The 15,675-nt window shown below is 40.0% G+C and overlaps 1 protein-coding gene across 4 annotated transcripts in view; it reads left to right on the forward strand.

Annotated features, from left to right (window-relative positions):
- The window catches only part of Ankrd12 (ankyrin repeat domain 12), a 106,412-nt gene that overhangs the window by 18,047 nt on the left and 72,690 nt on the right, over positions 1 to 15,675 (forward strand). For all 4 annotated transcript variants that reach the window (XM_060368247.1, XM_060368249.1, XM_060368248.1 and 1 more), the window contains exons 2-3: positions 10,759 to 10,896; positions 13,966 to 14,113. In XM_060368247.1, the coding sequence (XP_060224230.1) occupies positions 10,810 to 10,896; positions 13,966 to 14,113 (235 nt within the window). In that variant the 5' untranslated portion in view covers positions 10,759 to 10,809. The remainder of the gene's footprint in view (positions 1 to 10,758; positions 10,897 to 13,965; positions 14,114 to 15,675) is intronic.

A 15,675-nucleotide genomic window follows, 5' to 3' on the forward strand; every position in this document is an offset into this window, starting at 1 on the left:
CAGGATACAGCTGGGATACAGAGTTAATAAAATGTAACTAATAATAATAAAAAAAGAAAGAAAAAAAATGGAAAAAAATGACCTTATACCTAGCAGGATGTGATGGTAGAAGCCTTTAATCCTAGCACTCCTGAGGCATAGGCAGGTGGATACCTGTGAGTTCCAGGCAAGCCTGGTCTACAAAGTGAGTCCAAGACAGCCAGAGGTACACAGAGAAACCCTGTCTTAAAAAAACCAAAACAACAATAACAAAAACAAACAAAAACCAATGACCTTATACCACAATCTGTTTAATTTTGTGTATGCTCTTCCCTTTTCCACCATTTTAAAAAGTATACTTGTTATCAAAGCTCAAGTATACACTTACCTTTTGAGTTTTTATTTATTATTGTGCTTGAAGTGTATGTATGCATGTGTGTGCGTGTATATATATATGTAACTCACTTGTTGAGCCCAGAAGACAATCTCACTCCTTCTGTCTCTACATAAGCTCAAGGGATCTAACTTAGGTGGCCTACTTTTAAGGGCAAGGCCTTTACCCACTGACCCATCTTGCTGACTCAAGTGTGTGTTTATTTTTAAAGAATTCATTTGAAGTGACAATGAGATTTTTTAAATTAATTTATTTTTTTATTTTATGTACATTAGTGTTTGTCTGCATATATGTCCAAATGAGGGTGTTAAATCCGTTTGGACAGGAGTAACAGACAGTTGTGAGCTGCCATGTGGGTGCTGGGAATTGAACCCAGGTCCTCTGGAAGAACAGCCAGTGTTCTTTTTTGTTTGTTTGTTTGTTTGTTTAGTTTGTTTTTCAAGACAGGGTTTCTCTGTGTAACCTTGGCTCTACTGGACTCACTTTGTAGACCAAGCTGGCCTTGAACTCACAGAAATCCACCTGCATCTGTCTCCACAAGTGCTTAGAGGCATGTGCCACTGCTCCCAGCTCAGCCAGTGTTCTTAACCGTTGAGCCATCCTCCAGCCCCATGACATTGAGTTTTATTCAGGATAAACTGTTAGCAATATTCAGAATGTCACAAGGATTATTCCTAAGTAGTATGATCTATTGAAAGACAGGCTGTAAAAAAGTGCTTTGGTAAGGAGTAGGAAAGAAGACAATTACACAGTTTAATCTAGAGAGCTCAGTGGTTAAGAGCTTGTGTTCTTCCCAAGATCTTAGTTCCCAGCTTTCAACTATGTAGTTGTCTGCAGTTCTACAGACTCTGATGACCTCCTCTGGCTTCTCCACGCAAGTGATACACAGACATACCTGCAGGCAAGACAGTCACACACATAAAAATCAATAATCAATATTCTTAGAGCAGGGCATGATGGTGCACACCTTTAATCCAAGAACCAAGAAGGCTGAGGCAGGCAGATTTCTATGAGTTCAAGTCCAGCTTGGTCTACATAGTAAGTTCTAGATCACCTGGGGCTACACAGTGAGATCCTGTCCCAAATAAAATCTTTTAAAAAATTGAAATCCTGAGTAATTTAAATGCTACACAAAATAACATAATGAATGTAAAGTTGACCATTTCAAATTCAGTTGGATCTGTGTGTACCTCCCAGGTGTGTTCTCGCCTTCATCTCCACTTGTGTTTTTCCATGGCTTGTTGAAACTCCAGCTTCCTGTGAGTCTCTTTGCAGCGTGTTTCCCCAGTGTGGTCTCTGTGATTAATTCTTCACGTTTTTCCTCTTGATTCTGTTGTACATTGTATATAGCAGTTGAGAGCATCTGCCTAGGGAATGTGTTAAGATTACAAATATGACCTAGAAATTTACTTTGAAAAAAATATTATTTTTATTTTGAGTTGTTCTTACTGTATGACCCGGGACTTGCTATGTAGACAGGCTGGCCTTAAACTCAAGAGATCCACCTGCCTCTGTACTGGGATTTTCTTGAAATTTTGTGATAGTTTTACTTCAGCTCTGCTCTGTATGCAGAAGAGATTTGATTAAGTTAGAATGAGAGTCTCCTAACAGAGGGATCATTTTATTTATTTAAGATACATTTATTATTTACACAGCATCTTGCCTGCATGCCAGAAGATACCATATCTCACTATAGATGTTTGTGAGCCACCATGTGTTTGCTGGGAATTGAACTAAGGACCTTTGAAAGAACAGCCAGTGCTCTTAATCTCTGAGCCATCTCTCCAGCCCCCATTTTGTTTATCTTTTAAAATGTTTATGTTTATGTAGGAGTGCTCTATCTGCATGTACACCCAAATGCCAAAAGAGAGCGTCAGATTACACTATAGATGGTTGTGAGCTACCATGTGGGTTCCTGGGAATTGAACTCAGGACCTCTGGAAGAGCAGACAGTGCTCTTAACCACTGAGCTGTCTCTCCAGCCCCCCAGAGAAAGCATTTTAAGATTAGTCTGGTAGCATGGGTAGCTGGGGTATGGGAGGCAGTAGAGAATTGCTAAGCCATTCACATTGATTTTTCCCTCCTGTGACTGTGTTAGTGATACCTTCAGGGGCTTACTATTTTGTAAATGGAGAAAGGAGAGTTGTTTTTTTAATTTGGAGCTTGTGCCTGACTGACCTCTTCTGGAATCTAAGCTTTTTTCCCCCGTTGTCAGTAGAAAAGTTACTGGAGTTGATAGTAGATACTTGGAGTGTTGGTAATTTTTCTTCAGCTTCCATTGCCAAGAACGGAGGGGAAGCTACTGTTCCTCTTGAGTTGTTGCAGCCCTCTACTGGGCTTGTGGAGATTGCAACAGTTTTAGAACCTGTTAGGGCAAAAGGAGTTTTGTAAATTTAGCTTGCTTTAGTAAGTCCTGTGCCAGCCCTCTTGATTGCTGATTAGTGTTTGTTTGTTTGTTTGTTTGTTTGTTTGTTTGAAACAGGGTTCTCTGTGTAACAGCCTTGGCTGTTCTTGAACTATCACCTTTCTGACATTTTTAGGAGATGTACTCCTAAACTTACTGTTCCTTTGGGTCTTACAGCGATCTGAGCCTTCGGTACAGGAACTGTGTTACAGGCCTGGGAACACAGTCTTGTTCTGCATTTTGATTGGTTGTGTTTTCTGCAGCGGTCCTTGTCTGTTGCAAAGAGAAGTTTCTTTGTTGAGGGGTGAGAACTTCATTTATGTCTGGTTGTAAGGATAAATATTTAGAATATAATTAGCGATCCTGCAGGTTTGATGGCTAACTCCAAAATAGTGGCTTTAATTTTTACTCCAAGATTCATGACTTCAGTAGCGCTGGGTGGTTGGCTAGATTCTCAATACCAGGTATGATTTCCCTCTTGTTGAGGAGGCCTTAAGTCCAATTAGAGAGCTGTTGGTTTCTGCCAAGGTATCCGTGCCGCTATTGTACCTTTATAGTTACAGCATGCTGGTCCTTGTTGTGACTCATAGGCACCATAGGTGGGTAGGAATATTAGTTGCCTCCCTCCCTTGGCGTGGCACCTTCTAGTACTGTGATAAGTGGTCCTTGGGAACAAGGCTTTCATATTAGACCCCAGCTCAGGTGCTCTGTCCAAAATGTGTGATGCCTTCAGCAAAATGAACTCACCTCCAAGGGGCAGTAGTACTAGCCTAGAATGTTTTGGAAGTCTTGGACAGCCCTGACCAACAACTCAAAGGGGCTTCTCATGCTTCATGTTGGGGTTTTTATTCGTCTGTAGCTCTTGGGGGGGGGAGGATGACATTTCCAGCACAGTTGGAAAATTTTCAATTAAGCTGTATATGTAGACACAGAAAGATTTATCTTTAATTATATATATATATGTTTTTGTCAGTGTTGAGATGTGCATGTGAGTACAGGTGCCCACAGAGGCCAGGGCATTGGATCACTCTGGAGCTGCAGTTTTACAGGGTTGTGGGTGGCCTGGCATGGATACTGGAAACCAAACTCGGGTTCTCTGGAAGAGTGGTGCATGCCTTACCTCCTGAGCCTCCTCTGGCCCCTTGTTTAATTATTTCTGTTAGAAGAGAAATACAATGGATAAATGATAATTGCTTTTTTAAATAATTTTCAGTTCATTTAGAAATTTTTCTTACTGGAACTAGAAGTTTAGCTGTCACTGTAGCCTACTTGTTTTTGTTTACCCCCTTACACCCTGGTCATTATACTTTTATCTTTTGGTTTTTCAAGACAGGGTTTCTCTGTGTAGCCTTGGCTGTCCTGGACTCTCACTTTGTAGACCAGGCTGGCCTCAAAATCACAGAGAGCCGCCTGCTTCTGCCTCCCAGAGTCCCGGGTCCCAGGCGTTCGCTACCGTGCCCAGCTTCTATGTTTCTTTGTTGGCTAGCTGTTCACGCTACTGATTGCTTTATTTGCTCTGCAGGATTTTAATATTACGAAATCTCATTTATCAATTATTAGTTAATCCGTAAGATACTGTCCTCAGTATTTTTTGTGTGCCATTATCTTTTTATTTTTATTTTTTAGTTTTAGAGAAAGTCTTACTGTGTAGCTTTGGCCTAGTATTGAGCTCACTGTGTAGCCCACACTGGCCTTAACAGAGATCCCTTTAATCCTAAGTGTTGCTAGGATTAAAGTCATGCACCACCATACCTGGCGTGGACCTGTGTTGATGTATTTGCTCTAACTGTTTCTGAGTTTCAGGTCTTACAAGGCCTTTGACCCAGTTTGAACTGATACATGTTTAGATGACAGATAGGAATCTGATTTCATTTCTGTACATGCAGATACATCCGCATTCTCTGAGGATCATTTGTTGAAGAGGCTGTTTGTTTTTGTCACACAGCTCCAGTGTATCTTTTGACACCTTTGTTGAAAAGCAGGTGGCTATGGCTACTTGGGTGTGTTTGTTTTCTGTCCCGTTAGCATACACGTCTGGTTTTGTGCCAGTACGTACTGTTTATACTGTTATGACTTGTGTGTTTGAGGTCAGCAACTGTGACGTGTCCAGTGTCGCTTCGTTATTGCTCTTGCTGCTCAGGGTTGTTTCAACTGTTCAGTGTCCTCCTCTTACCAGTTTCTTCAGGACTTTTTGGATTTTCTCAGCTTTCTTTATTTTCCTCTTTCTTTCTTTCTTTCTCTCTTTTTCTTTCTTCCTTTTCTTTCTTTCCCCATGTGATTTCTGTCCTTGAATCAATGTGAATCAGTAAAAAAAAAAAAAAAAAAATCACTGACTTTTGTATATTGGATTACACCTGCATCTGGAATGATGCTTCGCTTACTTTATCGCTGTGAGTGCTATTTTCTGTAATTTGTTGGCACTGAAGAAATAGCCAGTGGTCTAAATTACTTGCTGCTTTTTTAGATGAGGTGCATTCAGTTTCCAGCACTCGTATAGTAGCTCAAAACTCTAGACATTACCATTTCCTTGACAATTTCCAGTTTAGTAGAATATGTATATACCTATATATTTAAGGTATATCATGATGATTTTTAAAAAGCTCTTGGTACCTGTCATAATGGCTTCCTCTTTAAGTCTTACAAAGTTGGATCTTTTAAAAATTATTTCTTTTATGTGCATTGGTATTTTGCCTACATGTATGTCATTAGGCTATTTGTTAGTTTGTTTTCTACTGTTCTGTTTGTTTGTTTGGATTGTTTTGTTTTCTTTTAAAAATAGGTTCTTGCTATGTAGTAGCTCTGGCTGTCCTGAAACTCACTGTATAGACCAGACTGGCCTCAAATTCACAGATATCCACCTGTCTCTGCCTCCTGAGTGGTAGGATTATAGGCATGGTTTCTTAATACAGGCTCTTACAGCTATAAAACTCCCTCTTGGACTACTGTTGTTCTCTAGGTAGTTTTGATATGTTGTTTTTATTTAATTCAATTTCAATTTAACAATTCTCCTTGTTTTTTTTTTTCAGTCGCCCACTCATCATTTATTATTATTTAATCTCCATGTATTTATATGTGATCTATAGTCTGTATTGCTATTAGGACAGTTTTTTTTTTCTGTTGCGATATGCAGAATTCTTTCACATTTCCTGTATTTCTTAATAATTTCTTGGTGTCCTAATATATGACCCCTTAGAGGAAGCTCTGAGGGCTACAAAGAGAGATGTGTCTTATACGTCGTTTGGGCGAATTAATTTATTTAATGACATTTGTTGGAGGTCAGATATCACAACTTGTGAGAATCACCTGCTCCCTATCTGTAAACTCAGGTTATCATGCTTACTATCAGGCCAGGAGGAAATGTTCTATAGATGCCTGTTAAATTCATTTGGCTTATGATGTAATTTAATTCAAATGTTTCTTTTGTTTCTTTTTTGCTTGAATGACCTGTTCATTATTTCAAGCAGTGTGTTGGAGTCATCTACTGTTACTGTCCAGGGTTAATCTGATGTTATTATATAATCTGATTAATATAATGCTGGGTTATGTCTTGTAGTATTTGTTTGATGAATTGGATGCACTTATGCTTTGATGCATACATGCTTAGAATTGTAATGTCCTTGTCAGTGCAGAAAACAGAGCTCTCACCTTCAAGGGAATAAGAGATAGTTTTTATTCTGGAGTCATTTTGACGGACCATGACCCAGAAACACAGATTTAGGTAACCCCAAATTCCATGTTCCAATATGGAAGCAGTTTCATGAAGTTTTATAATTCTATAGGCTTAAAAAAGTCATAAATCCAGACAAGTTTAAAATACATTGGTAGGTACATCAGAGGGATGGTTACAGCAAGATGGGGGAAGCTTTTCTATACGCCTTAGGTGTCAGCTTTTGGATTGGTAAAGAAGTAGCAGCCTGTCATATTCATAGATTTCAAAAGGTTTTTAAAATCTGTCACACCGTAAGATGTTAGTTCTGACACATGGATGGGTAAGGAGTGGCTACTGAGGGGTAGAGCTAGCCCCAAGTAAGGTAGTTAGCCTCTGGGCCTGCCACACTCCACCTGTCCACATCACTGACGTTTGGTCCGTCTTTCCAGACACAGCTTCTTTCCAGGAATCTTCTCTCACATCCTTGATGGATTGTTCCATTAATCAGTATACGCTGACCTGTATCTCTTGTTATTAGCTCTGGTTTGAAGTCTGTATTTGTCAGATTAGAATAGTGCCACTTCCTTGTTGTATGGCTTCATTTACTTGGAATACCTTTTCCATCTTTTACTTAAGAGATATATAATATCTATATTTATCTTATATATATATTCATCTTATATATATTTATCTTATCTATTTATTTTATATATATCTTGGTAGCTATATCAGAGAGATGGTTACAGCAAGATTAGGGAAACTTTTCTATAAACCTTAGGTGTTACCTGATGGCATTCTTATCTTTTGGATTGGTGGAAGCATACTACTTTTCTAGTAGGTCATGTTTCTTCCCTTTAAGCCATTCTTCCGGCTTGTTGTTTTAGTTAAGATTTCTGTTGCTGTGACAAAACTCCATAAAAAAAAAAAGTGGGGAAAAGGGTTTTATTTGGCTTACACTTCCATATTGCTGTTCATCGTTGAAGGAAGTCAGGACAGGAACTCAAGCAGGGCGGGAACCTGGAGGCAAGAGTTGATGGCTGGTGCTGCTGACTGGCTTGCTTCCCATGCCTTGCTCATCCTGCTTTCTTACAGAACCCAGGACCACAGCCCAGGGATGGCCCCACTCACTATGAGCTCGGCCCTCTCCCATTGATCACTAATTGAGAAAATGCTCCACAGCTGGATATCATGGAGGCGTTTCCTCAATGGAGGCTCCTTCCTCTCTGATGACTCCAACTTGCATCAAGTTGACACACAAAAGCCAGCCAGTACACATGTCTCTTGACTGGGGGATTGAGTGAGACCATGAGCTACCAGCTGGGTCTTTCCTGCCCTGAAACTTGAGTCAAAATCCATTCTTCCTACCTTTAAAAAAAACAATTAAGACATTTACAATTTGTATTTCATGTAAATATTGTTAGGTTTGGAGTAAATCTTTTATTTTTTTGTGTGTAAAAATATTCATTGTGTGTAATGTATATGAGTGTATGCGTGCGTGCTACAAGTGAAGTTGGAGAATAACTTTTGGAAGTTGGTTCTCTCTCCCGTGTGGCTTCTGTGAATCAGACCATGATGCTAGGCTGGGGGCAAGCACCGGCACCTGCTGGCTTCTTCTGCCAGCTGTAGTTTCTTGTCTAACCTCAATAATGGATTTCCCAGTCTTCCTTTTCCTGCCTCTTTGGTGTTATTTGTGTATCTTGAGCTATTCATTCTAATTATATAGTGTGCTACTTAGAGCTCTGTGTATAGTTTGGTGATTACTGTAGTGATTATGATTTACATTGAATCTATACTAATGGGTTTAACAGTTAATATTTTTGGAATGTATTATATTTATTATGTCTTGCGAATTTTTTATAAGTAAAGGTCTTTTAAGATAATATGTAAATTTCTCTGACAAACATTCCATTTAATCTGATATTAATGCCCTGAAACGTTTTTTTAAAAAATACTCATGATACTCCTCTAGGTTACTAATAACTTTCCTTGATTTCATCTACAAAAGACATAATGTTTTGTCTTCATGGTCTTACTAGGTTGGTGTCTGTTGGGAAGCAGCTTAGTTTTGATTCAAATTGGAGATTTTCTGTTTCTCTGTGATTACTCACTGCCAGCTATGAGGAAAGCACTTGGTTTTAAGTGGTTCTGTTTATATGGTAGTACCCTAAGCAGTTGAGTGCCTGAAGGCACACTCTGCTTCTTATGTGTAATGCCAAAACACCCATGGAAAGTTTCTTATTCCTTCAAGCTTGTTTTCTCTTCCATAAAAGGAAAGACTTGAACTGTAGATGGTTTTTGTAGGAGTTTTCGTTTTTTTGGTTTGATGTGGTTGAATTGCAGAGCCTAATCTATGCTAGGCAAAGGCTGCAACTGAGACCCACATCCCTAGCAAGTTTTTACGAGCTTTTAAGAAGATACTGTGTGCAAGCTGGTGTGTGTGGTGGGGGGGGTGCCTGTGTGTGCATTGCACAGTGTTTATGTTAGAGTGGAACCTTTGAGAGTCTGTTCTCCATGTTTCTGCTGTGCAGTGGCTGTGCTCCAGGTCAGTTGTCTTCTAAGGTGATTCTCTTGCCCCGTCACCCATTTTACCACAGGAATTTGGGTATTGCAGATGCCACTATATCCACGTTTTTGTTTGGTTGGTTTTGGTTTTTCCAGACAGGGTTTCTCTGTGTAGCCCTGGCTGTCCTGGAACTCACTCTGTAGACCAGGCTGGCCTTGAACTCTCTCATACTGGGGATTAAAGGCATGGGCCACCACTGCCTGGACACACCCAGTTTATTATGTAGGTTTCAGGAATTGAACTCTCCTTGTGAGAGTTGCACCTCTAGTGCTTTTATTTGCTGTACAGTCATCCCCATCATCACTGGCTGTATTTTCTTATTACAGTGTGTGTGTGTGTGTGTGTGTGTGTGTGTGTGTGCACATGCACTGTAGCATGCTTGTAGAGGCCTGAGGGCAGCTGGTGGAATTGTTCTCTCCACATGTGGGTTCCAGTATTTGAGCTTAACTTGTCAGTTTTGACTAAAAGTGCCTTAACCTGCTGAGCCATCCGACCAGCCCCATTGACAGTATTTTTTTGTTTAAATATTCCATTTTCATTGGAATGCTTTTAATCTTTGTTTTTTATATTATTGTTTGTTTTATGGTTGCTCCAGTGATTGTAGTTCACATTGGGCCAGGAACTAACTATATTTTCATTGGGCTCTGTACAGATCATTTACTATGGTTTTGTTAGTTCAATTCATTTAAGGTGTTTTTACCCCTCTCCCCCTTATCAAAACCAAATTACATTTCAAGCACTAATAGGACAGTGTTGGTAGTATAGCAGACTTTATTAATATTACCAAAGTGTCTGAAGTAGCTCACATAGGCACTAAAATGACTTGTGATACTCACTGAAGATTTATTGCACGAAGGTGTTGAAAGTAAGCATGTCAGTCGTTGAATTTCTCACTCTGTTGTGTAATGTTCTTCTTGAACAGGAGCCTTACTAGGCCACTGTTGTGCAGAGACGCTTGTCCGTGACAATACAAATGTGTACCTGTACTGCATAGTGTAATAGCTACTGTACTTTTTGTCTAATTTTTATTCATTTGAATAGCTACATGTGGCTCTTTGATCATCAGAGAACAAAACAGTTAAGACTTACAGCTTCCTGTTTTATATGTGAAACTTCCTTAGAACTTTTGCTGCATCTTTCAAGTCCAGGTTTGTTATAAGCATAAGCTTCAGAGAAGGCCCTGGTTGAACATAGCTTACACAGTAGGAGAGAAAGAAAACCGTGTGAAAAGTGATTATTATAGCCCACCATGAGTATATGAGCAGATAGCTTGCCAAAATGACAAGATGGCTGAGTGCTCAGGGAAGGGAGGAAACTACCTCAGGGAGCTACACAGGTAGATTGTAATGTAGGGAGCTGGGTATACATTGCTGATGGCATCCGTCACGCTTTGTCTGAGTCTGAGGAGAAGCCTGTGGGAAGCTCCCACCTCTGGATCCATCTTGGAATGAGGACCCTTCTACCACCGTTCTGCATTGTTCTATCTGCAGCAGCTCTGCGCTGTTGCTGTTGTGGATATCGAGAAAGCTGCACATAGTAGTGCTTCAGAGACAGTGGGTCTGGAGTCATTCTTTCTCCATTGACAAGCTGTGGAGACTTAAACGAGAGAACCTTAATAAAAACTCAAATTGATGAGCGGAAACAGGAAATCTTTTCTGGAAAACATTATAGAAACTGGGAAGTTTAAGTTGTGTTATTGTGGCACATCAACATTAAGTAGATTGTATTCTATGCATGTACCAATGATGCTTGTATGTCTGATCTTACAGGTCCAGGATGAGAAGACTGATAGAAGAAGCAGCTAGCTGAACAGCTATAAAATGCCCAAATCTGGGTTCACAAAGCAAGTTCAGAGTGAAAATTCTGACAGTGACAGCAATATGGTAGAGAGACCATATGGAAGAAAGGTACCAGATAGCTAAAGACTTTTTACTCTTTGGAACTTGGAAAAAGGACTCCCAAGTGATTATGCTAAAAAAAGTAACATGGATCTCAAATGTGTGGGTATACGCACATGCGAAATGGCAGACCGATCTCCTAGAGCTGAAGGTACAGGTGGTCATGAGCCAACCGGTGTTGGTTCTGGGAACCAAACCGGCTCCTCTCCAAGAGTGTTGCCTGCTCCTAACCGCTAAACCGTCTCTCCAGACCCAAGAGGGTTTTTCGTTTGTCTCTTTGTGATAATGGACTATCTTTGCATAGTCTGGGTAAATTATGTTTTGTTAATTTTTTAAAAAGATTAATTTTTTTATTTATGTGAATATTTGCCTGTCTATGGATGTGTATACCACATGTGTGGGCGTGCCCTTGGAAAGGGTGTCAGATAGCCTGGAGGTGGAATTACAGGCTGCCACATGTGAGCTTTAGAAATTAAACTTGGGTCCTCTGGAAGAGCTGTAGTACATGCTTGTAACTGCCTAGCTGTTGCTTCAGCCCAGAATGTTAATTCCTTCTAGACCAGGCTGGCCTCAAACTCAGAGATCCCCCTGCCTCTGCCTCTCAGATGCTGGGATTAAAGGTGTACACTACCACCACTAGGGCAGAATGATATTTTCTAATGATATTAAACTTGATTTGACAATTTTAAGATTTTTAAGATTTCCTCAATCTATAATTTTCAGTCTTGGGCTTTACCATCAGATTTGTTTCAGACTTGTAAATTGGGTTGGCTAGATCCTAATTTTTTTTATGTTGTTGTGTTGTGTGGCTAGAACAGGAGATACCTGTTCCTTGAATTTTTGTGTAAAGGGTGCCAGGTTTTTCTTCTGCTGTTGCTACTGTTTTAGGACATGTTTCCCTGTGTGTGCATGCTTGTCACAGCACACAGGTGTGAGGTCAAAGGGCAACTGTGCAGTCAGTTCTCTTCTCCCACGTATGTCCCAGGATCACACTCAGTTATCAGCCTCAGTGTCTTGTCGGTCCACGTACACCTTTGTAAACAAATCTTTGACTATAGATTTATTGTCCTGTGTGGCCAAGGTATATTTAGGCCTTTTCTCCTTCTCATTACCCTTTGGTTGTTGTTTTGAGACAGGTTCTCTGCATGTAGCACTGGCTTTCTTGGAATACTCTATGTAGACCAAGCTGGCCTGGAACTCAGAAATCTAAGTACTAGGATTAAAGGCATAGTCCACTGTACTCAGCTTTGTTACCCAGGGTTTTAATTTTTTTATTAATTTTTTTTTTTAATTTTTATTCTTTGGTTTTTTGAGACAGGATTTCTCTGCAACAGAGCCCTGGCTGTCCTGGACTTCATTTGTAGACCAGGCTGGCCTCAAACTCCCAGAGATCCTCCTGCTTCTGTCTCCTGAGTGCTGGGCTTAAAGGCATGTGCCACCATGCCCGGCTCATTACCCAGTTTTTAGTGAATTTCTAGGAAAATTGTACATTTTTTCCTAGGCTTTAAGGTTTTTATTGATGTAAATTAGAAATATGTCTGGTAATTTTATTTATTCCCTTGATTTACATTTAAGCTCAGTTCTAAAGATTATCATTTTCTTTTCTCTCTTCCTCCCTGGTTCCTATACCCTTTCCTTTTTTCTCTCCCCTTCCTTCTCTTCTCTTTCCCTCTCTTCTTTATGTGTTTATCCCTTGTAATACATATACTTATAGTCAGATATGACTTTGTTATATTCAAAATATTTTAATGTTATTTAAACTTAACTTTATTAAGTAAAACCAGGAGAATATGAATGATCTTAGAAAAAATGGTATAATTAGGGCAGGTGTGGTGGTTCACACCTATAATTTTAGTTTGGAGGCTGTAGCGGGATGATTACTTTGAGTTTGAGGCCAGCCTGGGCTGCATAGTGAGCTCTTGTCTCACAAAAGCAGATGGTTGAGGGATGAATTAGTCAGGGTTTCTATTTCTGTGGTGAAACATGACCAAAAGCCACTTGGGGAGGAAAAAGTTTATTTCAGATGCCGGAGAAGAACTATTAAGAGTACTGACTGTTCTTCTAGAGGTCCTGAGTTCAATTCCCAGGAACTTCATGGTGGCTCACAACCATCTGTAATAAAATGATTCCCTCTTCTGGTGTGTACGAAAACAGAGTGTTTATATAAATAAAATAAAGAAAGAAATCTTTTTTAAAAAAGAGTTTATTTCACTTAGTTCCACATAACAGTTCATTACCAAAAACACCCAGGACAGGGACTTAAACAGGGCTGAAACCTGGAGGCAGGAGCTGCTGCAGAGGCCATGGAGGGGTGCTGCTTACTGGCTTGCTCCTCATGGCTTGCTCAGCTTTCTTACAGAACCCAGGACCACTCGCCCAGGGATCACACCACCCATGATGGGTTGGGCCTTCCCATATCAGTCATCAATTGAATAAATACCCTCCAGCCAGATCTATGGAGTTATTTTCTCAGTTGAGGCTCCCTCCTTTTAGATGACTCTACCTTGTGTCGAGTTGACATAAAAATAGCCAGCACAAAGGAGATATGATTGTTGAAGCCCTGCATTAAGTATATTAAATACATTAATGTATTGGTCTTTCGAGACAGGGTTTCTCTGTGCAGCCCTGCCTGTCCTGGAACTCACTCTGTAGACCAGGCTGGCCTTGAACTCACAAAGACCTACCTACCTCTGCCTCCCGAGTGCTGGAATTAAAAGTGTGCACTGCCACCACCACCTGGCTATAATATATTTTTATATTTTAAAAAGTCCATAATGGAGGCTTTTTTAAATGCATAGGTGTTTTGTCTTCATATGTTTGTATGCATGCATGCATGCATGCATGTCTTACTGGAGGTCAGAAGAGGACATGGAGTCCCTGGAAACGGGATACAGACAGCCGTGAACTGCAGTGGGGATGCTGAGAACTGAACCCAGGTGTTCTGCAACAGCAGCCAGTGCTCTCGATTTGTGAGCCATCGTCTAGCCCAGATGATAAAGGGGATTAAATTTAAAATACCATACTGTTTAGTAAATACTGATATAATTTTATTTATCTTTGATCTTTTTTTTTTAATAGAGTAAAGACAAGATTGCATCTTACAGCAAAACTTCAAAAATTGACCGAAGTGATATGGGCAAGGAAATGAAAGAAAAATCATCCATGAAACGTAAACTTCCTTTTACCATCAGCCCATCTAGAAATGAGGAACGAGATTCAGACACAGGTAGAATAATTTATTTTCTGATAAGCTCACCATATTTTTAACTGTGATTGCTTTTTGCTTTTCTGTATACCACTCCTCTTGACAGTTTGGTTCATAGAAAAATACTAAATATTTCAGTTTTGTTGTTACAGTATTATCCAAACTATGGTTTCTAGTAAGAGATTTAAAACCCCACAATTTTCTACTCTGAATATTTATTACAAATCTCTTAGCATGTTCAGCACTTAGTTTTGGAGTTTATTTCAGTAATGAAAATTACACAGTAAAACAAGTATTATTAAGATTTTGTGTATATGAGAAAAAAAAAAGTTGCTTTTTTTTGTTGCCCTTTGGACACAGCCAAGAAGTTTAGGTTTTTTTGTTTTGTTTTTGTTTGTGTTTTGATTCACAAGTGAATTAGAAATATGTAATATCCTCCAAATGAGACTAGTGGCTCAATTCATAGTTCTTTCATTCTTAAAACTCTACCATATCAGGGGCTACCAGATGCACATAAGGGTGCTAGCCACCAAACCTGTGACCTAGGTTCTATCCCTGGGACCTACATATCATGGAAGGCGAGTGCTGACTCTCCAAAAATAGTTCCTTGACCTCCACATGTGTGTCATGGGGTACAGGGTGGATGTCTTAGTCAGTGTTCTAGTGCTGTGAAGAGACACCTGCCCAAGCAACTCTTACAAAAGAAAGCATTTAATTGGGGATTGCTTACAGTTTCAGAGGTTTAGTCCAAGCACGAACTACACACACAGGCAGACATGGTGTTAGGGAAACAGCTGAGAGTTCTCCATCTGAATTGGCAGGCAGCAGGAAGAAAGAGATTCTGGGATTGTAATGGACTTTTAAAAAAATGTTAAAGATTGATTTATTTATTATGTATACAGTGTTCTGCCTGCCTGCATGCACACCAGAAGAGGGCACCTGATCTCATTATAGATGGTTGTCAGCCACCATGTGGGTACTGGGAACTGAACTCAAGACCTCTGGAAGAACAACCTGTCAGCCATTTCTCCAGCTCTGTAATGGGCTTTTTGAAACCTTGGAGCTCACCCCCATTGACACACTTTCTCCAACAAGGACACACCTATTTATTTCCACATGGTGTCACTCCTGGTTCAAATCTATGAGCCTATGGGGCCATTCTCATTCAGACCACTACAGTAGGCACAGCTGCTCATGTGTGCATGCATGTTGATGTGTGTATGTGTGTACCAACTTGCACATGTGTACAAGAGCAAAAGCCAGAGGTCATTGTTAGGTGTTGTCTTCAGGTGTTTTCCTCCTGATTTTTTTTTAAAGCCTGAGGACAATTTTATTAAAGTTTAAAAGAGTGTCTCCTCCATCTGGCCATTCAGGCAGGCAGGCAGGCAAAGCTGTAATCTCAGCAGATGTTGGGAGGAAGAAAATGGAGAAGAGACTGGGAAGAAAGCCAGCATGGAGGTAGAAACAGGATGGACAAGCAGACACATGCTGGAGACTTTATAGAAAGAATAAGAAGCCCAGAGTATCAGAAAAGACACTTATTTTGACCAGCATGTGAAAGAAGAGACAAAAGAAAGAAAGGA

This window comes from Meriones unguiculatus, chromosome 15 (genome assembly GCF_030254825.1).
Source record: "Meriones unguiculatus strain TT.TT164.6M chromosome 15, Bangor_MerUng_6.1, whole genome shotgun sequence".
Lineage (NCBI taxonomy): Eukaryota > Metazoa > Chordata > Mammalia > Rodentia > Muridae > Meriones > Meriones unguiculatus.